Source organism: Sardina pilchardus, chromosome 11, assembly GCF_963854185.1.
Source record: "Sardina pilchardus chromosome 11, fSarPil1.1, whole genome shotgun sequence".
Lineage (NCBI taxonomy): Eukaryota > Metazoa > Chordata > Actinopteri > Clupeiformes > Clupeidae > Sardina > Sardina pilchardus.
The window spans coordinates 13,089,099-13,115,939 of record NC_085004.1 but is presented as its reverse complement, the minus strand read 5'-3'; the positions used below and the strand labels follow the sequence as shown (position 1 = coordinate 13,115,939).

Genomic DNA, 26,841 nt, shown 5'->3' with positions numbered 1-26,841 from the left:
GGATCCAAGTGTGACAGGGTTCCCTGTGACTGTCTGGATGTGAGATGTAAGACATCATTAAAGGCACCCTGTAGCACCCCACAGTTTTTTCTTTCACCTTGAATGTTTCCAAAATCATTTTGATGGCACATAACCTCCTAACATACTGTAACATGACTTCAGCCACTGTCTGAGTGGCCTCCAAGATAGCAACTTTCTGTGTTCGGGTAGGAACAGATACTTCATCTGAGTGGGCAGTCATATATAAGGTTGTCATATACAGTAGGAGAGGTCAAAACTCACTAATTCACACTAATTTTTACATACAATGACATGTTACATTAGAGATGTTACATTACAAAGCCCTCACTTCAGTGTGTAAAAACATTTTATTGAAAAAACTGCAAAATGTTTTACCACAAACATTACTGGACACACATGGCATTATGTGAAAGGATTCATGCAATGTGGGTGAGTCTGCAACATGCTCCTAACCACAACTACATTGCACACTAAGGTTCACCGCAATGGATTCTTTGACCCGCTGACAAAATATGCATTCAACGACACCTGCACCTGCTTCTTGACGGCCAGACACTCTCTCATGAACACATCTCAGCACAGCAAAGAAACAAAGACAGTTCTTTCATGGCGTAACAAAGCTTCAAACATGATGGAGTTCCGCAGTATAAGCTTATACAGTTGATTTTATATGCATATGCTGTTTAGGTCGAACAAGCAGAAATACCCTTCTGTACTTTGAGCCTCTAGTCTGGTTTTGTGCAGAGAAAAGGAAAAACTTCCCACTTTGACACAGACATGTTCAAATCCTGAACTGGCATTCTCTATATTAAGTTGTATGGAAATGAAGAAGCTGATGGGTTTTACAATGACGTCATTATTGTCCTTGTTTAATCTATTTGTGCAATCATTCCTGTGGATCCCTCTAATGACTACTGAGATGAGAACAGTCAGCTAGTCAGAGGGAAATCTAGAAAACAAGCTGTGTTTTCGTTACTTCCGACTGATAAGCTGTATAATCTCCATCAGTCCCATACTGCTTTTTAAAATGAGCTCAGGAGAACTGACCTCACTGTTCACTCGTGATATTAGCAGCACTTTCTAAAGACTGCGATAATATTATAGACTCAAACTTGGCTAGTAATTCCAATGTGTGAGTGAAGCTAAACAACTCCCAAGAATAAATCATCTGTGTCACTTCAAATGGGCAGTATGCCAGTCCAAACCATGTACCTGATAGCATACCACTGTAGAAAAGGAAAAATGGCAGCTATGTGAATATGACCAGGAGCACAAGACCTACAGACAGCTCATTTGGTACAGCTTCTGTATGCGTACTGGAAGTTGGCATTCACTCGGCTAAGCTCTGAGATACCACAGATGATTATGGGGTTGACAGTAATAGAGGGCTTTTACAGGTCATTAATTAGACAGATTTTTTGTCATGAATCCAATTCTGAGAATAAAACCAAATGGACTAGATTTAAAAAAAAAATAAAAAATAAAAATACGACTGAGGAATGTCAAATCAACCAACTCCATCAGCTTTAAGTATGGTCTTTCATGTAACCAGAGTTGTACAGTGGAACTCACACAAACACAAAACAAACAAACAAACAGAATGACATACAGTACACATATCAGTGGAGCTGTCCATGAACAATCACGTGATGTAAAATAAATAGCATTATCTACAGTGGCCCGGGAGGGCAGCAACAACTCAGGTCAGGTTCTATGTACAGAGGCAGACATCAACAGAAAATACAGGGGGAGATATATCCATACAGACTTAGCCCTTCTTTATCGTAATACAACACAACAAAAATATAAGTGTGCGTGTGTGTGTATGTGTGGTGGTGTGTGTGTGTGTGTGTGTGTGTGTGTGTGTGTGAGAGAGAGAGAGAATGAGACAGAGAGAGAGAGAGAAAGAAATAGAGATATAGCGTGTTTGTGTCTTCCAGCATTAAGTAACAAGCCATAGCCATAGACGTAAGACTTCTCCACCCTTACCCAGTCCAGCCGTGTACTCTCTTAACCATGTTTAATCCTTGGTACATTCTAGTAGTAGAAGAATAGCTTTCGGCTGATGGGACTGGAACAGTATTCTAAACAGTTCTAATAAATGTCATCAATCAATTTTATATCCTACGTGACTGTGAGAGAGATAATATCAACTGTTTCTTCAGACTGGTTTTTAGTAATAAACAAACACTGCATGTTGTACGCTCCAATCATCTCAAGGAATGCTAGAGTTACCAATGGAGAAATCAGTATCTCAACAGTTAAGCCTCAAGGTGCATCTTCTCTGGAGAAAAGTTTTGAAATTGTGAAGCAGGACACGTGGATAGCTACAGTACCCTAACCAGAGTTTCTGTAAAACTCTTTGAAAAAATGCTATTATATGGGGTTCTTCATCAGCACATGGGAATTAAAACAATCTAACGTTAAGTCCTAGCCATGAAGTTCAAAGCTTAAAACCAGTTGTTACTTGTGCACACACCAATCCCATCTCACGCAGTACAGCCAGTTTTGCAGAGTGTGATCACGTAAGGACATCTTGAATGGACAAAAATGTTACATACCTCGTTTTAAATAAAGAACACACAGTCAAAAAGGGGAAAAAAAACATATCACGAAGTGCAAAGAAAAGACCTCTTTACTAAGGCCCATGACCCACTTACAAAGCTTATTAATCAAATCTAAAGAGCCATCTGATCCACCTTTCTCAATATTAGCAATCACAATTCAAAAATCACATCAGTTGTAGAGTTCTGTTTGTGAGGAGAGCACCCTTTAACAAAAAGAGAAGCTGATAGAGAGATGGCAAAGGGAAGATATTTGATCTAAAACTTTACAACTGTTCATCGCTGTTTTTTTTTGTTTGTTTCTTATCTTCTCATTAACTCCTTAAATTGGCTGATCTTAAAATCGGAGACCTTCAGGAGAACCTCGACTCCTCCTAGATCTCCTTCACCAGGTCGCCATCATTACCACCACCATCATCATCATCATCATCATCATATTACTCCATCTTGAGTTTTTAATGGTGCACCAAAGCACACTGGAGTCCCCCAAAATGAGTTCAGCAAATAAAATATTTCTTGCTCCTGAACATGGCACCTCTGCTGCCCAGTGTCCTTTATCAGTCTGTGCAGAATCCAAGGAGATCAGGCTTTCTGGCCAAAGCATCAACTCGGTGTAGAAAAATAGCGAAGACTGACCAAGAGAGACCATGAGTTTCTTGAGTGTTTCTGAGAGGAACCTTGAGGTGATGGGCCTCAGTTCAATGCCTCTTCACTGTGTAGAGAAAAAACCCTATGGGCATGTCTATCTAAGACGGAGGTTATGGCTGAGCGTAACTGCTTGATGAGTGAGACACAATCATTGTTACATCATGCTAGAGAGTAGAGGCTTGGGGTCTGGGAGGTCTCCTGAAATGCTCTACATTGCTAGAAGCTGGCATGAGGTTAGATTTGAGGTTTGTCCTTCGATTGCAGGCTGAGGACCACTAACAGCCTTCTCAAGAGGAGACTCCATCAGGCCACCCTCCATAGGCAACTTCCATTTCCCTAAAAAAGCCTGGCTGCTTGTCCCATAGGGGCATGCATAGAGTGAGAGGCACGGAACCTGGCAACCGACTGCCATCGCACTGAGGGCATCTGGGAACTGTAGTTCCACGAACAAGGCAACCTCTGTTGTGTCGTTTTTTGAAGTCAATTGGATGTCGTCCTCTGTCAAAGCCTCTCCTACTAAAGGGCTGTGCAGTCTTTCTGTCTGCCTGTCTGCCTGCCTGTCCACCTGGCCCCACTGCAGGACCATAGTGTGGACAGGGCACTGGAAGTCCCGGCCCTTATTGGAACTGAGGGTTAAGAGGGGAATAGCACACAGGATGTGGAGTCGATGGCATGGAGGGGGCAGAGCGCGTGGACAAGAGCCTCTCACTGGCTGGGGTACGAGTGGTAAGGGGTAGGCGGGTGCTTGCCGTGGCTGAGAGGCAAAGTGGAGTGTCGCTCGGGCGGCAGACGTGTCGAGTACAGATCCGAGTCATCCCCTCCTGAGTGGCCACCACCGTACGGATCACCTGAGAACACACAGCATGTGGCAGATCAGCGGAGAGCATGTAAAACCTGCACTATTACACCGATTGTGTTAGAAACAACACGAACTGTGCTGTCCCTATCTGAACAAAGAGATGTGTTTAAAAAAACAACACAACTTGTGTTTTTTTTCCAACATGTTTGTTTTAAGACTGTACACAGTATAACAAAATCAGTTTGTTAGAAACAACACAAACTGTGTTGTCCCTATCTGGACATTGAGATCAAACAAAAAAAAGTTGTGTTACTGTATATTTTCAACAGATTTGCTTCAAGAGTGTATAAAAACTGCATTTCATCATCTTAACAGTATACTTTATTCACTTTTATGCACTTTTATGTACAGGTACAACGCCTATTTACAGTATCTAACCCAGATATGAAATATGTATTGAGTCTGGTTCTGTGATTTATTTATGAGGGAAATGAAATAGCAAACTCAGTATTCCCTTGTAGTATCTGTTGTTGTTAGGATTATGTACTCATAAATCTATCATCAACATGCATTTTTAATACTACAGCAGTCCCATAACCATGTGTACACGTGTTCACATTCTGTCTGAACTTTAACCATGCTCTCTATGTTTCTTCATCAGGTGTAGGTGCTGGGGCTGACTGATAAGGTGTAGGTGCTGGGGCTGACTGATCAGGTGTAGGTGTGGGGGCTGACTGATCAGGTGTAGGTATGGGGGCTGATTGATCAGGTGTAGTGTGGGGGCTGATTGATCAGGTATCAGTGTGGGGGCTGATTGATCAGGTATATGTAAGTGTGGGGGCTAATTGATAAGGTGTAGGTGCTGGGGCTGATTGATCGGGTGTAAATGTGGGGGTTGATTGATCAGGTGTATGTGTGGGGGCTGATTGATCAGGCGTAGGTGTGGGGACTGATTGATCAGATGTAGGTGTGGTGGCTGATCAGGTATAACTGTGGGGGGCTGATTGATCAGGTGTAGGTGCTGGGGCTAATTGATCAGGTGTAGGTGCTGGGGCTGATCAGGTGTAAGTGCCTTTGCTGGGCGTACCGTTGGCTGGCTCCCCTTGATTGCCGGTGATGTGGTGCCAGAAGGCGCTGCGGGGGAGGATGGCTGTGGGGGTGCAGGGGTACGAGACTGTCTCCGCCCCTTTGGACAGGAGCTGCGAGGGGGAGAGAGGGAGAGAGAGACAGAGGACAGAGAGAGAGGGAGAGAGAGAGGAAGGGAGGGTAGAGAATGAGAAAGAATAGAGATAAAGGAGAGAAGTGGTCAAATAATAAATCATATAGAAGCGGTTGCATGAAGATCTGTGTGTGTACGGTGTGTGTGTGTGTGTGTGTGTGTGCGTGTGCGTGTGCGAGTGTGTGCGTGTGCGTGTGCGTGTGCGTGTACGTGTACGTGTACGTGTACGTGTACGTGTACGTGTACGTGTACGTGTACGTGTGCGTGTACGTGTGCGTGTACGTGTGTGTGTCTTACCCTATTCTTCTCCATCTCCATGAGGACTTTCTTGTGCTGCTCGGCGATGGCCAGCGTGGAGGAGTGGACCCGCTGGTAGATGTGCTCGCCCTCGCGCGTCTGAAACGTGTACAGGCCCTCGCCGCTGTCGCACATCCTGACCGGCACAAACACACAGTTCAATCAACAACATCTTAACAAACTGCAGCTCTTACAACCAATACCCGCATAAACGTGACCGATGAAAGCACGAATGGCCAAAAGACTAAAGCAATCGAGTGGGCTTCACTTTCGCTCTAGCCCCTCAGTGCTCACAAAGCAGGACCACAGAGTCAGCAGCAGCAGGCCAGCTGCTGGCCAAAGGACTAGCTCAGGACTTCTGAATGCTGATTAAGATACTCTAAGTAACACACATCAGACACATCGCCTGGTATAGTGAAAACAACCTATTCATGAATCAGTGGTCACAAGAGATTTATATGCATGTTGGACTGATGATCCAAGGACAGACAAGTGCATACATAAAAAAAAAATAATAAAAAAGCATTTCCTGTGAAAATAGGCACTTGTGCTTGCTGTGCAATAAGACCACTCTACCACCAGGGGGCAGCATCACACTTTGCCTCTTCTCTCCTCGCTGTCATTCTTATCTCTGTCCTCCCAGGGGCACCCTGTGAGCGCGGCGAATCTGCACTTTCTAATTTGATCAATGAGCAGAGAAAGATAACAGCGCTGTGATTGATTTCCCCTCTAATCTATTCAATCAATCTCTTTATGAGTTGTGCGTCTATGCGGTCACCGCACCCCTCCACTGCCCGTCTCCTCCACACCGGTTCTCAGAGGTCGGGGGGGGGGGGGGGGGGGCATCCTCATGCATCTCCACATCACCGCTCTTTATATTTCACACTGTGTCCAGCACCACATGTTGCCATTTGGTTATGGTCAAACCACTGCTGTCCAGACTTTGATGGTGTTGCTGTTGCCCATGGTGATTACAAAACAATGGCATCCCCCAGGTGAAAAAAAGGTTCTCCGGCAAGAGTCTGAGAATTTCAGATTGGATATACATTGGCCACAACTTTTCCATTGTGGTCAATGTATTAAACACGGAGATTATCACACCATCCCTCAGGTACGGTATCTCGCTGTAAACATCAGGGATGCAGAAGCAGAGCTCCTCTAAATGGAGCCGCTCGTTATTCCCGCGACCTCTCCACTATTCTCCGCAACCCCTACCAGCTAGCTCGCTCACCTGCCGGCCTCAAAGGTGAAGCGGGTGGCGTCACGGCCGTAGCGTCGCAGCGAGCACAGCGGCCAGGTGACCAGTTTGGTGCGGGGGTTGTGGATGTCCCACAGGTAGATGTTCTCGTGGGTGATCTGCATCATGCACTCGCCGTAGATGTCCAGGTTGGGGCAGGGCAACAGGAACACGTTGAAGCGCTCTGAGAGCAGACACACACACACACACACACACACACACACACACACACACACACACACACACACAGAGAAAAGAGAGGGCTGTGGGTTGAGTCATGCACCCTTCATGGAACACTTCAAAGCTTTCTGATATGGCACCAGTCATTATGCCTCACATACAAACATACATATACTTACTCACACCTACTGTACATCACACAACCATACAGTCACACACATCCAGTCTGTACTGTATAATGAAATGAAATTGCCACATGTAGGCAGCACAGCTGCCATTTTCAGTCATGAACTCACACTCACACTCTTACTCACACTCACACTCACACTCACACTCACACTCACACTCACACACTCACACTCATACTCACACTCACACACTCACACTCACACTCACACCCACACTCACACTCACACACACACTCACACACTCACTCATGCAAGTGAAGTGCCTATTCCTACATGAGCAGAACTACCATAGTGATTACGGGTAGGATGTTATAAGCATTTCTGCTTTGGCTCCATGTGTCCTTGTACAGTAGAGACTCACCTGTATGTTCGCACTGAACGCCTGCAGCCAATAGGTCGGGCTCCCCCAGGCTGATGTCATTGAGACGAGTGCCCAGGCACTCGATTGACAGGGTCTTGAACCACTCCTCCGCCTCCAGCTCTGGAAAAGAGGGCGGGACAAAGAGGGAGGTATGAGGAAGAGCTGAGAGATGAACCCTGTGACCCTAAGAGGCTTATAGGTAAATAGGGCCGAGCATGCACTACACAGGCGCATACCTGAGTCGCAGGTGAACGTTCGCGACGTGTCATCGGTGAAGACGATGGCCACCGCTTGCCGCTTGGTGTCCCGCGGGAGCCTGGTGATATTCTTCACATTGCTTATCTCGGTTACCTGGACGACAAAGGTCAAAAGGGGCGACCAGCGTCAGCAACCGACTAGTCAAAAAAGGCACTTCATCAATCAATGATGCCATCGTCAATCAATATCCATAATAGCTGCCCTGCCCAGACCAGAGCAAAGCTAGAGATAACGCTGTGTGGACTGAGGGCTGCTGGGCGGGATGGGAGATTGAGAGGCTGAGGCAGGCAGCGGTTACTAAGTAACACTGACATCCCAAAGAAGAAGAGTGGAGGATGTGGAGAAGATGGAGATCAAAACAACTTGAGCTATACAACTCTTCCCGACTTATCCTGGGCATGGCTGGGAGACCAGCTGTCAATCAAAGGCTGTGGGTTTGTGTGCGTGCGTGAGTGCGTGTATGTGAGTGTTTGTGTGTGTCTGTGTGCATATCTGTGTGTGTGTGTGTGCGTGCGTGTGAGTGTGTGTGTGTGTGTGTGTGTGTGTGTGTGTGCTTGTGCGTGTATGTGTGTGCATATATGTGTGTGTGTGTGTGTGTGTGTGTGTGTGTGTGTGTGTGTGTGTGTGTGTGTGATCTCTCTGAGCACCCCTGTCTACTGGCCTGACTATCAATCTCCCCAGAGAAGCCGGCATCCTCTGCCAGCTGACAAGAGAGTGAGGAAAACACTCCCACAGACTCACCCTCTCCCTCCCTCTCTCCCCTCCCTCTCTCCCCTCCCTCTCACTATCGCAATAAAAAAGGCCTCTCTATCTCAAAAGAAATGCTTTCATGGTTGTACAGTGTGTGTGTGTGTGTGTGTGTGTGTGTGTATGTGGATGAGAGAGAGAGAGAGAGAGAGAGATTGAGAGAGAGTGTATGTGTGTGTGTGTGTGTGTGTGTGTGTGTGTGTGTGTGCATGCCTGCAGATACTTTGCTATGTGTGTGTGTAACTGTAATGGCGTCTACCTTGGGGCATGCTCTGATGTAGGCCGACTTCTCGTCCGGGTATTTCTCCAGCCGCCGTGGCCCTTTGCTGGAGGACTTCTTAAACACCAGCCAGCAGCGCCTGTAGATCTGCACAATAAATGGGCCCATTAAGCACAGGCAGAACATCTACATACAAATGCTCTGTATAGCACACAGGAAATGGAAAAAAAGCACTTTAGGTCCACGTTTAAGATTACAATATTCATCCAAAATCCTTTTTTTTTTTTTTTTTTTGCTGCTGTTGTTTGCAATCGCTTGGAGTAGGAGCTCAACAGTCCTATGATTTGACAGAAATGCAAGACATGAAGTGTCCTGTAATAACCATGGGGATGCATAAATCAAGCCGACTTGTTACGAACCCTCCCCTGTAGTTAAATGCATGAAGGTTTTCATCAAGCGATGTAAATGTGGACATAGAAAGAATAGAGAGAAAGTAGAGGAGGGGACAGAGAGAAGAGGAGACATTATGAACGAGAGAGTGGGGAAGGCATTATGGACGAGAGGAGGGGGGGGGGGGGGGGCATTATGGAGGGGGGGTGTAAAGAGGGAGGAATGCCAAACGGGAACAAGCAGAGTAAAATGTCGAGAGAAGCTCTTTTTAGTGTCATCCAAATATTGCATACAAGACAATTTTATTATGCATAAGATATTGAGCTAAGAGTCAGATGAGAAGCCAAAAGGTGTCCTAGCAGCCTAATGAGAAACATGTCAGAGGAATTTGAATGGACAAATAAAACCACCCACCTACACATACACACACAGGCACGTGAGAACACACACACACACACACACACACACACACACACACACACACACACACACACACACACACACACACACACACACACACACACACACACACACACACACACACACACACACACACACACACACACACACACACACACACACACACACACACACACACTTCCATCTCCAGACTTCCACAGTCCACACATTCAACTGTATAGACACAAAGGCACACCGATACAGGAAATAAATATTTAAAAACCTCCCAGTCTCTTTCTCTCTCGCTCCCTCTCTCGCTCTCTTTCTTTCAGATGAAAAACAGTCCTTGCTTTATTTATGCTCCTCATGTCCTTCACACCAAAAACCTCCCCTCAGTTGCCACGGTAACCCCAACCTGAGGCACCACCTGCCTGAATCAGTCAGACCCCCCTCCCGCCCCCAAGAAGCCCCCCCCCCACCCCACCCCACCCCTCCCTCTCTGTCTCAGGTCACCCTCGACAGCTGTCTGGCTGCCCTCCGTTAACAAACGCCTTCACAAACATCATTTTATTCCAGCGCCTCCAGTCTTTATCTCTCCGTATGCACACACGGGTGTTAATGTGAATGTGCTCCTGTTTGTCTGTCCCTGTGCGTGTGTGTGTGCATGTGTGTGTGTGTGTGTGTGTGCCTCTGTCTACGTGTCTGCTGGGGTGTGTTTGTGGGGGGGCGCTGCGAGCAGTTAGCCAGAGCTGAACTGTAGCATCCCCTTGGCACAACATCACCATCAGTACAGCATGTGAATTAGGTACGTAGATGGGAACTAGATTGAAGCTCGTCATTATTTGAAACATTCTGAGTGCTCTCACTGGGAGACACAACATGCATCAACAGGCATGTGAAATGTATGCAAATGACATAATGGCGAAAAAGCAGCAAATAAATGTTGTGCTTCAAGGAATATTTACTTCTGCATAATATTTTTTTTATTTGCTGGAGGGAATTGGTATGTTGGCGTCGGCGATGCAGCGTCGCTTTTTAATATTCCATTTACATATTAGATGGACGCTTGATGAATTATTCAGCTCGGACCAATGGGTAGCGCAAAACACAGCGCCTCTCTAAGCAATTAAAGTACCTCGACAGCGCTGAGTGATCCCCAATCAATGGGCTCAGGTCCGCACTGGAGGGGGAGGAGGGGGAGGAGAGGGCTGTATGCAGGGAAGGCAAGCACGGAGCGAGGGAGAGAGAGGCAGCGAGAGAGGAAGAGAAAGAGAGAGAGAGAGAGGGATTGTGTGTCGGACTGTGGCAGAGATTGCCCTAATACATTCAAACTGGAAGCAAACTCTCTCTCTCTCTCTCTCTCTAAACATGGCCTTAACATGGCTAAATAAAGAATTCAGATGTCGGCATGCATCTGTGTGTATATGAATTTGCCTGCGTCTGTGAGTCTTGGGCTGTGTGTGTGTGTGTGTGTGCCCGTGTGTGTGTGTGTGTGTGTGTGTGTGTGTGTGTGTGTGTGTGTGTGTGTGTGCTTGTGCGCCCACACACATTGCTAAACGCAGACTCCGCTGCCCTCCACCCCTCCAGCCCATATAGCGCTCCTCTCCAAGAAGCTGGCGCTCTCAGCTCCTTGCCAAGAAGCCTCCGGAAGCCGGGCCGATAAATCTGGCACCTCGAGTGTGATGGACTGAGCGCTGAAGGGGCGGAGAGGGTGATGCGGGGAGACACGGCGAAGGAAAAACAACCTGGAAAAAAACCCACAATCCATCCCGAGATGACGGAGAATTCCAGTGATTGTCAAAGAAACACGCTACAAAATGCAGCGAGCCTTCCCTCCTATCAATCCCCTGCATACATAAACACAATTCATTTATGCGGGGAGAGACACAGTCGGTGTAATAACTATTTAATCTTGCACGGCTCTCTGCCGTTATTTACAGACAGAGATAAAACACTCGCTGACAGGTTTGCTTAGCTCACATGCTTTGCCTCACACTACCGTGCATCACCTTTATGACAGCAGACAATGCGCCCGATACAATGAATTGCGAGGGATAAAACACCCTTCACTTCCACACCCAGGGTAGGAGAGCACGCTGTTGGAGAGGGTGAGCACACACACACACACACACACACACACACACACACACACACACACACACACACACACATTCAAATACACAAATCAATGTTGCCCCATCCCTCTAGATCTCTCTGCAGGCCATAGCATCGAGAAGCCAGACTCAGATTAAATGTATTGATTCTCTTACAATCCTCATTGTCTCCTCTCCCTAAGAGCATTTACACAGTTTTACATTTCAGTCTTGCTACTCTCTCTATTTCTTTTTCCCCATATCTTCCTGTCTCCCTCACTCCCGCTCTCTTTCTCTCTCTCTCTCTCTCTCCCTCCTTCTCTCTCTCATCCTTCCTCACAGCTCCATTTCACCCCTTCCTCATGATTAACTTCACTCCTCTCAGAGAGAGTGTGCGGCAGCACATCTCATTCCTGTCGCTCGGTGCTCTTCCTGGTTAAGTCTGCCTTCAGTGTGCTGCTTGGTGCTCTTCCTGGTTAAGTCTGCCTTCAGTGTGCTGCTTGGTGCTCTTCCTGGTTAAGACTGTCTTCAGTGTGCTGCTTGGTGCTCTTCCTGGTTAAGTCTGCCTTCAGTGTGCTGCTTGGTGCTCTTCCTGGTTAAGTCTGCCTTCAGTGTGCTGCTTGGTGCTCTTCCTGGTTAAGTCTGCCTTCAGTGTGCTGCTTGGTGCTCTTCCTGGTTAAGACTGCCTTCAGTGTGCTGCTTGGTGCTCTTCCTGGTTAAGACTGCCTTCAGTGTGCTGCTTGGTGCTCTTCCTGGTTAAGACTGCCTTCAGTGTGCTGCTTGGTGCTCTTCCTGGTTAAGACTGCCTTCAGTGTGCTGCTTGGTGCTCTTCCTGGTTAAGACTGCCTTCAGTGTGCTGCTTGGTGCTCTTCCTGGTTAAGTCTGCCTTCAGTGTGCTGCTTGGTGCTCTTCCTGGTTAAGACTGCCTTCAGTTTGTTGTATGATATTTACATGGATATTTAAAAGACTAACAGCATTTCTGCCATAAAGGAACTCGTGAAAATGTGAAGGAGAATCTAGTATTTGTTTCTGCTTTTCAGTTTCATGGCACATATATAGTTTTATATCTTTACTCATGTCTGAGTTCAGCCTGAGGTCATTGTGAAAGAGCTAAGCTGTATAGATGTGTCTGTCCCATTAAAATGAGCACTCTATTGGAGTGATTGTCAGTGTAATGTGGGACATCAATGTGCTTTGGCACTGATGCCAGCTGTGCTCTGCCTTTGATGCTTTATTGGAGAGTCTATAAACATGCATGTTGTTACACACTCACATGCACACCACACACACACACACACACACACACATACACACTCAAAGAAACACACAGAAACACACACACACACACACACACACACAAAACACACACAGCAATCCCTGGAGACACTGGTCCCTACGTTGCAATCATTTCCGGGTCACAGCCCGAGCCCTCCCTCCCCGTGGGTGCTCATTACGCAGGGCTGTGGGTGTCCCAGCAGGTAGGCCACCTCCACCACCGCCGCCTCAACAGCTCCTTTGGACTCCCCTGACCCCACGACCCTGAATACGATCCGTTTCAGAACGGCACCTCTGAACAGTGCCTCTCTCTCTCTCTCTCTCTCTCTCTCTCTCTCTCTCTCTCTCTCTCTCTCTCTCACACACACACACACACACTCTCTCACACACACACACACACAGCTCCCACCCACACCCCATCCTCCATTTGCTCCATGTGAGCAAGTCTTTTGTGCCCGAGGCACAGAGGAAGCACCTTCCCCAATCATTTAACCTTTAATGGGATGAGCTCTCTCCAGTCTGCTGCACAGGGCTAGGGGATTGGGAGAGGAGGAGGAGGAGGAGGAGGAGGAGGAGGATAGCAGGAGGAGGAGGTGGCCCCCACCAGAGAGAGACGGCGGAGCCGTGGGAGGTGTTTACATGGAGGTGATTTAGTGGAGGTGTAGTCCCCGTGGGCCTGACCGTGCGGTCGCCGCCCCTCCCTCCATTAAAGAGTGTGAATGGGCTTAGTTTACAGAGCCACATCCTCCTGTGGGGATCTGCTCCTTCCTCTCCCAGTCTCTGTCCTCTCTCTTCATCTCAAAACCTTTCACCCCTTAACTGTCCTCTTTTCCTTCAACTCTCTCTCTCTCACACACTCTCTCTTTTCATCCATCCCTCTTTCACTGTTCCTCTCCCAGTCTCTGTCCTCTCTCTTCCTTCTTCAACTATCTCTCTATCTCTCTCTCTCCTCTCTCACTCTTCACCTATCCCCTCTTTTCTCGTCTGTTCTCTGTCCTCTCTCTCCATCTCTCCTCCACCTTTGTCCTCACTGGCGCGGTGAATAGAGCCGCACTGATGGCGGCGCAAAGACAAAGACGGCCGAGACACAAGAGCCTCCTCATCTGGACATTACCCACCGAGAGAGAGAGAGAGAGGGAGAGAGAGAGAGAGAGGGAGGGAGGGAGGGGGAGAGAGGGGGGGGGAGAGGGAGAGAAAAAGAGAGAGGGAGGGAGAAAGAGGGATGGAGGGAGAAAGAGAAAAAAAGAGAGGAGGGAAAGAGGGAGAGAGAATGAGAATGAGGCAAAAAGGGCTTGTGTTGATTCTGTTGACTGTACCTCCACAGCCTCTCCAGAGAAGCACATGATCACACCACTTTCGTCTGACTCCCCTCCCCACACCTCCTCCTCCTTTTGTGTGTGTGTGTGTGTGTGTGTGTTTTTGAGCCTGTGCCTCTCTGTGTGTACGTGTGTGAGGGAGTACTGAGGAGTCTATTTGACTGAGCGTGTTTTATATTCCGAGCAGGTAAAGCATGGATTGCATGCCTCTTCTGCATCCTCCTCTTTCCCCTGGAGGCTGAGCTAATCCATTGTAAACAAGCCACCGTGAGCTAGTGGCTGAGCAGCAGCAACCAGGAGCCGAGAGGAGAGGAGAGGAGAGGAGTGGAGCGCCACACCAAAAAGAAAGAAAAAAAGAGGTGGTGGTGATGGTGGTGGGGGGCTGTCTGTAATTATGAATTTCAGATGCCTTCCTAACAGTACAAAGAAATGCCGTATGATTCGAGTGAGGGGAATGCTGGATGAGAGAGGACATTGAAGAAGGTGAGGAGGGAGGGAGGGAGGGAGAGGGAGAGGAGGAGAGTAAAAAAGAAAGGAAGTGATAGAACAGTAGAGGAGACGTTTTAATGGAGGCAGATGAAAAGGATATGCGGGGGGATGGGATGGGGTGAGCTGGCTTGGATCACAGGCTGGCTGGGTGCCATGAACATGTCTGGCTGGGTGACCTCAGCAGCAACGCACAGGGGAGCACAACAGCTCCTTCCAGCCACCTTTACCATGAACACTATTAATATCACACACACATGCACACACACATGCACACACACACACACACACACACACACACACACACACACACACACACACACACACACACACACACACACACACACACACACACACACATTGTATGCAAACTCACATAGACACAGATATACAGATATACACACATACAGACAGACAGACAGACAGACAGACAGACAGACAGACAGACAGACAGACAGACAGACAGACACACACACACACACACACACACACACACACACACACAGATATCCCACTCAGCGATATTTCCGTCTCATCTTCCTGTGTTCAGTCAGCCTCTGACAGCCTGACAGGCTCTTTAGCAGTCTTCTTCCCTCTCCCTCCTTTGTGTTAATATCCAGTAGTTACAATAATCCCACTCCTAAGGGTAGCACACACTGGTATTTGTGACAAGTAGTGCATGTCCACACATGCGCGCGCACGCACACACACACACACTCACACTCACACACAAACATACACAAATTCTACAGTAGAGCTTAAGACTTCTGGCATCCAGTGACCGGATTAGCAGATCTAAATAACCCAGAGAGGGATAGCGGTGTCAGTGGTGAGAACGAGAGTGAACACACACAGACACACACACACACACACACACACACACACACACACACACACACAGCCGGTGCCCCAAACACAGCCAAGGGCCAGCACACAGCACCCAGAGCCAACGTTACACTAAAACCCCACCCAGGGCAAAGCAGAGGGGCAGAGGAACGGAAGTAAACAGCACACTAAAAAAGTTTACCTGCGAGAGACCAAGGGAGAGCATGATAGTAGAGAGGAGAGAGGGGAGGAGAGTAAAGAGGAGAGAGGAGAGGAGAGCAGAGAGGGATAGGGAGAGGGAGAGGGAGAGGGAGAGGGAGGGAAGGAACGAGAGAGTCCAAGGAGTAAAAAGAAGCTATTTGACATGGAAAATCTAGCGTTTCATTAAATTCCTCTTTTCTGCGACTCCTCTGCTCTTCCTCCCTGCAGGCTGCGCTGAACTCTGTTTGGCATCGCTAATCTCCCCAAAAGCCTCCCCTCCGCCTCAGATGCAGCGTGCCACTGTCTGTCTGTCTCCTCTGTCTGTTGGGGAGCAACCACAAGCCATCATTTTATTTTCCCATTTCCTCAACACACAAATCAAGATAAACTCCTCGTTAACCACACCCTGGCACGGCACAGAAACAGACTCCTGCCTCGGGCCTGAATGGCGCGAATCTCTTTTTTTTCCTCCCTCCTCCCTCTCTCCAAACCAGTCTAAGACCCGGGGATTAAACATTGATCGCCGGGTATCATTTATGCGCGAGTTAGCTGCTCAGCTACAGGGGCGTTGGGAGTCCACCAGCCTGCCTTTAAATCCTTATTCGCAGCAGCATGTCCCGGATTTCAACCCCAGCCGGAGTGAACCCGAGCTCACCCGTCACAGCACAGTCCTGGCGCCCACGGACAAACACACAAACACACACACACACACACACACACACACACACACACACACACACCCCTCACATGGCGCCACCCCCCCGGTGCATCCATCGCTAACACCATCAGGCCCCACACAGCTCGCCAGCAGCCTCACGGGCAGGAGGGGTGGCATAGGCACAATTAGAGGAGTCCGGGCATGACAGGGAGGCTTGCGCTGGTGTCCTCACACACACACACACACACACACACACACACACACACACACACACACACACACACACACACACACCCCAACAGAAGTGGAATGCTAAGCAGCCCGCTGATTAGCCTGATTGGGGGGTTCCTGGTGGATATGAACCAATGGCTTTAAAGGGGAAGAGGGGAAAGAGAGAGTGAGAGAGAGGACGAAGGGCAGAGAAAGAAACAGAGAGAGAGAAAGAGAAATGGAGAGAGAGAAAGAGAGAGTGAGAGAGAGGACGAAGGGCAGAGAAAGAAAGAGAGAGAGAGAAAGAAATGGAGAGAGAGAAAGAGAGAGAAATACTGGGCTAATTAGACTCCCTCGAGAAGTAGGGGGCAAGAGCCAGAAAATGAGAAAGAGAGGGAGGGAGAAGAGAGGGAGACACACATGAGCACAGCAGAGATAGACAGATAGAGAGAGATAGACAGAGAGAGAGAGATAGACAGAGAGAGAGATAGACACAGAGAGAGATAGACAGAGAGAGAGAGATAGACAGAGAGAGAGAGAGAGAGAGAGAGAGAGAAATGTGAGTGAGAGATGGAGGGTGATGAAGACAGGCTGAGGAGGATTAGGAGGAGGAGGAGGAGGAGGTGGAGGAGGAGGTGGGGGAGAAACAGGATTGGAAGAGGAGGAGTAGGAGGATTGGATGAGGAAGAGTAGGAGGAAGAGGTGTAGGAGGAGGTGGAGGAGGAGGAGGAAGAAGAAGAGGAGGAGGGAGGTGGGGGCCGCAGGTGAGGAGGCGAGAGTGCTGGCTGATGAGGGGAGGCGTGAGGCGCTCTTCTGGAACGCTCTCAATAGGCAGCGGCTCTGAGCGGGACGGGGCTCAGCTGGAGAGGAGCATGCCGCCAGAGGGACTGCAGCCCGGTGTGTGTGTGTGTGTGTGGGTGTGTGTGTGTGTGTCTGTGTGGGCACAAAGACAGGAGTTTGGCACTGAGAGCAATTGATGAGGATCACATCCGATGTGGAGCTGAGCCAACTGCCAGCTTGTGTGTGTGTGTGTGTGTGTGTGTGTGTGTGTGTGTGTGTGTGTGTGTGTGTGTGTGTGTGTGTGTGTGTGTGTGTGTGTGTGTGTGTGTGTGTGTGTGTGTGTCTGTGTCTGTGTCTGTGTCTGTGTCTGTGTCTGTGTGTGTGTGTGTGTGTGTGTGTGTGTGTCTGTGTGTGTGTGTCTGTGTCTGTGTGTGTGTGTGTGTGTGTGTGTGTGTGTGTACTTGCTTATCTTTGGCATGGTGCCTCGGCGTGAGTTGATTGAAAGTGTGTTCTTTTGTTGAGTGACAGAGCACCTGTGACTGGACAGGAATGAGACTTGTGTGCATGTACTGTATGCATATATGTGTGTGTGTATGTGCGTATGTGTGTGTGTGTGTGTGTGTGTGTGTGTGTGTGTGTGTGTGTCCAGTGAGACAGCAGACTGCCTGTCAGACAGCACCGCCAGCTCTGTCTCTGGGGAGGATCCACAGCTGCCAATCACCCACCTCACCCCACCACTGCTCTCTCTTCCTCTCCACTCCTCTCTTTGCCCTCCTCTCTCCTCTCTTTTGCCCTCCCCTCCTCTCTCCTCTCCATTCCTCTCTTTGCCCTCCCCTCCTCTCCTATACCTTCTCCTCTCTCCTCCTCCTCCTCTCCTCCTCTCTTTTGCCCTCCCCTCCTCTCTCCTCCTCTCCATTCCTTTCTTTGCCCTCCTCTCCTCTCTCCCCCCTCCTCTCTTCTCCTCTCCTCTCCCCTCCCCTCTTCTCCTCTCCTCTCTCCCCTCCCCTCCTCTCTCCTCGGTTTCTCTCTCCCTTCCCCTGCTCCCATCCCTAGAACATGCAACAGTAAACCACAATAGTGCCTCAAGCCAAAGCGCCCTGCTTTAAACACACACACACACACACACATACACATACACACACACACACACACACACACACACACACATCTTTTAACAGTCCCCGTAGTGAGTGTGTTGCGGTCTGAGGGAGGAAAACGACGGAGCCCAACGTCAACCTGAGATCAAAGGCAGGAGTCACTATTAGCACGCCGCGTACCCTGCCAGGATGTTAGCCTAATGCGCTTCTTAAAGCAGGCAGCCAGGCAGGCGGGCAGGCAGGCAGGCAGGCAGGCAGGCAGGCGGGCCCACGGTTGTCTGGCAGGGGGAGAGGACACACAGGCGGCTTCCTGATCTTCAAGGCAAAAGGCTGAATGCGCTGCTTAGAGCCGCTCGCCTCTAAAGATAGGCTTTCTGTCAGGGAGATGCAAATGTGGCCACCGCACCAGGCGCCAGGGGCGGGCATGTAAGTGTGTCTGTGTGTGTGTGTGTGTGTGTGTGTGTGTGTGTGTGTGTGTGTGTGTGTGTGTGTGTGTGTGCATGTGCGCCATCAGGTGCCAGGGATATACATGTATGCATGAATATATATATATATATATATATATACATATATATATATATTTATATACAGTGTATACATATGAGCTTGAATGTTTGTGAGTAGGCTTTATGACAGTTTATTCTTTTATGATCTGTGTATGAGTAAGTGGGTGCATTTGCGTTTGTGTGTTTCTGTTTGTGCATGCCTGTGTGTGTCGGATATCTGGATAAGAATGTGTGTATGTGTGTGTGTGTGTGTGTGTGTGAGAGAGAAAGAGAGAGTGTGTGAGTGTGTGTGTGTGTGTGTGTGTGTGTGTGTGTGTGTGTGTGTCTGTGTGTGTGTGTGTCTGTCTGTGTGAGTGTGTGCATGCGTGCATGTGTGTCTGCATATGCGGAATGATGTGAGTGTGTGTGTGTGTATGTATTTGTGAGCTCGTGAACAGCGGATGTAAATAGCATTATCGGTGTGTAAGCCGGGATTTACGGCGAGGTGTTTGCATTGTGCTAAGGCCTGCATTATGCCGAGCCAACCAGGGAGAATGGGCTTACAATTACAGTGTGTGTGTGTGTGTGTGTGTGTGTGTGTGTTAGTGTGTGTGTGTGTGTGTCTGTGTGTGTGTGTGTGGAGGGGGGGGGGGGCATTCAATAAACAACAAGCAAGAGAACAGCAACCAGCCTCTCCTGCAATCCCATCCAGCACAGCAGGAGAGAGAGGAGATGAAGGGGAAACAGAGAGAGAAGGAGGGAGAACAAACAGCTAAACAACAACAACAACAACAACAACAGAGAGTCTGAGAGACAGAGAGAGATAGACAGAAAGAGAGGGAGACAGACAGAGAGAGAGACAGACAGACAGAGAGAGAGAATGTCAGTAGAGAGCAGGGGGAAAGAGGGGAGGGGAAACTTATGATAAATGAGAGCGGGTGAGATGAGAGGATAGAAAGACTAGATTGCAAAAGAAAAGAAAGAAGTGAGAGGAGGAGAGATGGGTGCTGGGGCAGGAAGAGAGAAAGATTGACTGAGTGAAGAGAGAGAGATAGAGAGAGAGAGAGAGAGAGAGAGAGAGAGAGAGAGAGAGAGAGAGAGAGAGAGAGAGAGAGAGAGAGAGAGAGAGAGAGAGAGAAGGGAGAGCAGGGAGAGGGTGTGTAGAACATTCTCAGGTAATCCAGTCTTTCCTCTCCCTGGGGAAGCCCATGTCACCCCCTTCCCTCCCCCAACTCTGCTGCCACGGCAACCTCAATCTTGCTGACTTCACATTTCTGCTGTTCGGACAAAACACACACACACACACACACACACACACACAGAGAGCAGAGAAGGTAGTTGAGGGGGGTTGGGCGCAGGGTGGTCTTGGCGTAATGCACCCCCCCCCCCCCCCCCGAGCGCTCTGCGTCTTGTAATAATTACAGTGAGATGAAAGCTAGGCGCACGGCATGATGGGAGATCATGGGCGGACTGGCAGGAAGAGGGGCAGGAGGAAAGAAAGAAAGATGGCGTTTAGCAGCAACCTGCCTTGTAGGCACAGAATATCGTAACGAGGGTAGGGGTCAATCCTCACCCAACACTCACCCTAAGCCCTCACACAGAAGGGTCCCTTTCTACGGTCTGCAGTTAACACAGCAGGCTGTATTACACAAACTACTATGGATGGGAGTCAGCTTAACCAGTAACAGGGCCTGTGTGCAGCACAACCACTGAACTAGCGTTCGCTATATAACCCATTAGCATCTCTGAGCTCCTGAGGGGCTGTTAAAGATGAACAGATTGTTCTGGTGGAAGAGAGGAAGAAGCCTTAATCCCTGTTGTCTGCCGGCACGTAACAAACTTATAAGCTGTTTACCAAGCCCATGGCCACGTAGGCGGACCAGCGTTTCCCAGTTGCCATGGGAACAGTTGCTTTCTAGAGTGCTCTGACGCTGGTGAGAGCGAGCTGAGGATGCCTTCAGTTGAAGAGCTCTCTATCTCTCTCTCTCTCTTTCTCCCTCTCTCTCTCTCTCTCATTCTAAAAACACACAACCCCCCCATTTGAGCTGGACAGAGATGTGAGTCACTGAGGTGTCCAGCAGTAAAAACCCACACCGTCATGACTCCGCGGTGACGCCGCCGTGCGACTGCACAACGCCACCGGCTCGTCAAAATGACTCCAGCGCTCTGCGGCGACATGCACAGAGCACATTTGCATTCTGAGACAAAAAAGCCCTCCGCTCTCCTGACATTTCTATTAAAACGCTGAATTGGTGTATAATCAGCAGCGCGGGTGGGGGTGGTTACGTGTGTGTGTGTGTGTGTGTGTGTGTGTGACAGACAGTCAAGGTTGTTTTCTCCTCTCAGGTGAACACAGGCGCCTCTGCTCTGTTTCCCCCGGGCTAAGCCCGGTCCTGGACACACACACACGGTATAAATCACCCCATACACGCGCTGCTCATTACGTAAACGACCTGCTCGTTTCCCCTGATGGGTTTCCTCCGCTGGGCGGCTTCAGTGGATGAATTCCAATTCATTAACTATGAATGAGAGTCGTTAGCTGATCCTCTTACCTGTCACTTCGTCTAGAGGCTACTTAGAGCAACAACAAAAAAAAAAGAAGAAGGAGAAAAAAAAAAGAAAAACGCAAAACGCAGTCCAAAACACTCAGCTGAGAGAGGACAGCATGCCAGAGGATCCCGTTCAATCCTTTAATCCGCCACAGATTCGCATAATTCTCCCCATTCAGCAAATCTGGGGGCATAAATCTTTAATGATCTCATTACTCTGATTCATCATGGCATTGCCGTTAATGAGGCCCTGAGTCATGCTCGCAGGCCTGCAGTGGACGCCACGGAGGACCGCCTCACACAAGATGAATGGGCGAGTGGGCTGCGAGGGCCTTCTGATGGCCGCGCACTCCTTTCGACACTCCATTTGATCTTAACTACCCCAAAGTTTGTCTAACAACTCTGGCAAATTGCTCTTGCAAGTAGAGATCACTGGAGTCCTCTCGGGTTGCGAGACAGACGTTTGAAATGCTCGAAATGCAGTCGAGTTCTGAACCCGGAGAAACAATAGAATGCCTCGTGTTTCTGCACAGAGCAGAGCATTCTTGACGAGCTCCACCTCCACCTGAGACGACTGCCAACTCCACAAGCCAGACACAGTCGCAATCAGCACTGTACCCTTATTTGTCAATTTAATCAGTACACCTCGCAGTCAAGCATCGATCATCCACACACACACACACACACACACACACACACACACACACACACACACACACACACACACACACACACACACACACACACACACACACTCACACACACACACACACACAATACATCTACACACACACACACACACACACACACACACACACACACACACATACACACACACACACACAATTACAGTACATAGTAATTACACACACTGACAGATACACAAACCAGATTTCTCTCTCACACACACACGCACACACACACACACACACACACAGAGACACACACACACACACACACACACACACACACAGGGTGAGAGCTTACCCCCAGCTTCCTGCTGCGCATGCGCACGTAGCCCTGCTTGACTATATCATTGAAGTTGGAGGCCATCTCGGTGGCAGCCCTGACCAGGTGGAGCTGATGGAGCCGAGCATCCAGTCCCTCGGCCGTCGCCTCCCCTTCCTCCACCTCCACCTCCTCCTCCTCCTCCTCCTCCTCTCCCGCTCCTCCTCTTCCTGCTCCTGCTCCTGGAGCCTGAGCTCCTCCTGGGTGCTCGTCCCTCGCCTCCGTGCGGGCTCCTTCCCTTTCCTGCCCGACACAACGCCAGGGTCTCACTCCCGCGCCATCACCAGCCCCGCACGCCACATGCTCTCCTCACTGCAGCCTGGGAAACACAGAGAGAGAGGGACGGAGAGAGAGAGAGAGAGAGGGGGACAGAGGGAGAGAGAGAGGCACAGAGAGAGAGAGGGAGGGAGAGAGAAAGGGACAGAGAAAGAGATATGAGAGGAAAAGGAGGGAATCTATTATTTATAAAAATGTCAGAGGAGAATAGCGGTGACTCGCACAGACGCGCAGCATTATCATACATTATTGACCAACCCGGCCAGACAAACCCCCCCCCCATCCCGCCTCCACCCCCTCCTCACCCTCACCCTCACCCCACCCCCTCATCGCCGTCTGCAAGAGAGCAGCCCGGTCGGCCGCTGCGTGACATCGCTCAGTCAAACAGCCCACACTTTCAGGGTCAGTGGAACTGGGACGCGCGAGGGAGAGGAGTGGAGCGGAGCAGGCGGGCTTCCCAGCGGAGGACTGCCATGGAAAAAAACTGCCGTCGGAGCAAACAATGAGGTCTGCTTAAACGCGTCTCCGAGTGACATATTTCACTGGATTATGATCCATAATTATAGCCTGGGGCCCCGTGTTTCCTTCTAAGCCCTATTTATCTAATGGGTAGTCTCGCGTTTTCGTCTGCTCTGTGGAGAGAGAGAGCGGGCTGCCCAGCGCTGTCTGAGGTTTTTCAGCCAATCAAGCGGAGTCGTCTGAGCCTCCGCAGCTTCCGAGGTTCCGTCCTTCCAGTCAAACGTTTTACGTCATGGCAATCCAGCAAAGCTTATTAGCTCTAAGTGGGCAGTGGAATCTAGAGTGTAAAAAGAGTACATGAGCAGCCGTGCTGTGTTGCCCGTGAAAATGGCAACCTTGCAGTTCCTGTGTGCAGCCCAGTTCTTAACTGTGCTCCTCAGAACGCCAGTGTATATAGGCCAATTAGAAATAGGTCAAAAAAGGGAAAATGGAAGTTAATAGCCATTAAACTGGCCATTAAGTACCTCAACCAGCCATTCCGTGGTCAGCGAAAAGGCCATTTACATTTGAACCTTTGGCCTTTGAGCCCATTTATATGCTGGATGGAATGGATATTCCATGGAAATTCAGTGTTACAGCCATAACCATTTAGCGCCTAAACCACGGTGACACTACAACCAGCGTCAGCCTCACACTCCCATTCCTTCTGTCTCACTGGCACTACTCAGACATCACATCACTGTTTGGTGTTGTGTCACACACACACACACACACACACACACACACTCACTGGCACCTCTCAGACATCACATCGCTGTTTGGTGTTGTGTCGGCAACAGGTTCATGACCTAGTCGGAGACTCCCAGGGTCCCGGACAGATAACAACATCATCATCATCATCATCATCATCATCACCTTCTCCTCCTCCTTCGTCGTCGGCCTGCTCCGCCACACGGCCCCGTTTCCCCGAAAAGGCGGCGGTAAATCTGCCCCACTACAGTGAAGCTCCGACATTAAACTTTAACAAGGCTCTCATTAAGCGCCGCAGAGGCTGGCTAATCGCTCACGGCGCTGTAGGTTTTTCAAAGTGGCGCGCACACACACACACACACACACATACACACACACACACACACAAACACTCACACAGACACATACGCGCACACACACACACACACACACACACACAGGGAGGATGGACGGCGTTGAAACACATCCATCCCTTGATCACACAGGTTCTCTGTCTCATGTAATGTCACAACAACAACACGCCACCACGGCTATTCTGTGGGAAAAGAGTAAAGTAAAGTACGAACCAATCACAGCCCTGCGTACCACTTCCAGCATTCATCAGATGCACAGAGAGCGAGCGCTGGCAACACGGCTGCTGTGATCTCTCGGATCATTACAAAAGAAGGTTGAAAGGAGGACGAGAGGCAAGACAAATCCTCCCTTCCTGCTCCATACTGGGCGCCTTTATTCTGAAGGCCACCAGAGCGCTCCCCTGGGATCTGCTACACACTGATCCACGCCGGGGTGGAGGAGGTGGAGGATATGGAGGAGGAGGTGGAGGAGGACCTTGATGTTGGCGCTCCTCAGAATGATGAATTGTGGGAGGTGAAGCGAGGAGCCCTTGAACAGATAAAAACTCTTTAAATGGCAGTCGGACCGACCCACAAATCACAGCCGGATGAACTGAATCAATTCACCTCAGCAGCACACAGGAGGATCTCAGTCAAGGCCACTCCAGACAAGAGCAGAACACCGACCTGATACAGAAAAGCTCAATTCCCACACACACACACACACACACACACACACACACACATACACACACTGTTCCACAACAGGGAAATGGACTAACCCACAATACATCAATATGCAGCAATATGCAGCACACTGAGAAAGAGCGTTCCAGAAGCTAACACTGCCAGCCATTTCAGTGCTGTGGCTCAGGCCTCTTATTCCGCAAGACATCGATCATCACACCCTCTCAACTAAGAGCGAGAGATCAGGAGAGGACTTTGAGAAGACTGAGAGACCAATGATGAGAGAGAGAAAAAGGGGGGGGAAGAGAAAGAGTGAGAGAGGGAAACAAGCAGTATATGCGGATCTTTGTCAAACAAAGGTCCGACCCTTCGGGTGACATTATGCGGTCATACAGTATGTGTGAATGACACCGACGCGCATTTACAGAATCAGGTTGAACGTGGATGAACACGCACATGAACAGAATCTCTGCAAGTCCTTCTCTTCAATCAGAAATTTACATAATGTCCGTCGGAAACGCTAGGAGGGGAGTAGAGTAACAGCAGGCGAAGTTCAGAGCTCCAAATGTTCAGATATACGGCCCGACCGGTTGATGTCCGCAGAACATGCGGGCTTACACCTGTATGTCTGAAAGCAGCTAGAGAGAGAGAGAAAGAGAAAGAGAGAGAGAAAGAGAAAGAAAGGGAGAGAGAGAGAGAGAGAAAGAAAGAGAGAGAGAGAGAGAGAGAGAGAGAGAGAGAGAGAGGGTGTAGATCAATAGAGTCCGGGCCCACAGCGGGGGACAGGCCGTTATAGCCACATGTGGCTTACAAAAGAGGGCGCTCGATTGATCGCGATCTTACAACCAGCACGGCTCTCTCCCCTACTGCCCCCTTCACCCGCCCCTGCACCTCCACCCTCCCCTGCACCTCCGCCCTCCCCCGCACCAACTCAATAATCGTCAGCAAGTGCTGATCCGCAGCTTTTTTTCCCCAATCAATAACCATCAACACCTTTTCTCACTCATGGATGGGCAGTGGCGTAGCCCCAGGGGGCTCGCATGATGCATGCACCCAACCTATTGTGTGGGGGAGTGTGTATGGCGTGTGTGTGCGTGTGCGTGCAGTGCGCATGTGTGTGTGTACTGTATCTGCGTGTGTGCGCTTGAGCTCACGCATGGTGTGTGTTCACCGCCTGGAAGGGACGACGCACACAGTATCCAGTGAGTAAAATCAATGGGAAAGCCAAACTGTGATCTCCAGCAGAACTGCTGCTGCTGTGTTCCTGGGCAGCTCCCCAGCACTCCCCACCACAGCAGCCCTGCCCTGCCCTGCCTTGCCGCTACGCGCCGCGCCTTGATCTCCGTTCTGCTCGGCTCTTCCTGGTGCATTGATTTGATCAAGGGGAGGCTGCTTAGAGGCCGGCCACACAGGCATGCTCCCCTCTCTCTCACCCCTCATTACGTGCGCTCATCAGCCAGGCCATATCACACCAGCCAGCAGCCAGGTGGGAGAAATGCTAATTTCACCTCAACTCTCAACACACACACACACACACACACACACACACACACACACACACACACACACACACACACACACACACACACACACACACACACACACACACACACACACACACACACACACACACACACACACACACACACGTGTCACTGAATTATTCATTTGAATCTACCACTCACACTTCCATTATGTGTGATTCAAATAATAGATGTAATATATAATCATATAATTGTTACAGGAAAAAACACCACCTACATCACACGATGAGGTTAGCCGTCACAGCTGAAGTGTTGCAGAGATGAGCAGTCCAGCTCTTTTCT

The 26,841-nt window shown here is 49.4% G+C and overlaps 1 protein-coding gene across 1 annotated transcript; it reads right to left on the bottom strand.

Moving 5' to 3' along the window:
* Positions 1–349: 349 nt before the first annotated feature.
* On the bottom strand, positions 350–22,626 carry dok4 (docking protein 4). Its single transcript, XM_062549409.1, has 8 exons — positions 22,491–22,626; positions 8,779–8,886; positions 7,751–7,865; positions 7,515–7,634; positions 6,780–6,969; positions 5,549–5,684; positions 5,120–5,231; positions 350–4,081 (listed from the first exon to the last, which is right to left on the bottom strand). Exons 1-8 carry the CDS (start codon positions 22,554–22,556, stop codon positions 3,939–3,941), a joined length of 990 nt encoding a protein of 329 aa, XP_062405393.1. The 5' UTR covers positions 22,557–22,626; the 3' UTR covers positions 350–3,938.
* Between the last annotated feature and the right edge of the window lie 4,215 nt (positions 22,627–26,841).

What these genes read in the sequence shown, in the direction of transcription:
- dok4 (XM_062549409.1), bottom strand. Translation starts at nt 22,556, where the DNA reads ATGGCCTCCAACTTCAATGATATAGTCAAGCAGGGCTACGTGCGCATG. An exon ending in TGGAGATGGAGAAGAATAGG is followed by an intron (nt 5,232 to 5,548) that starts GTAAGACACACA and finishes TCCCCCTCGCAG; the next exon opens with CTCCTGTCCAAAGGGGCGGA. An exon ending in TCAAGGGGAGCCAGCCAACG is followed by an intron (nt 4,082 to 5,119) that starts GTACGCCCAGCA and finishes GTGTGTTCTCAG; the next exon opens with GTGATCCGTACGGTGGTGGC.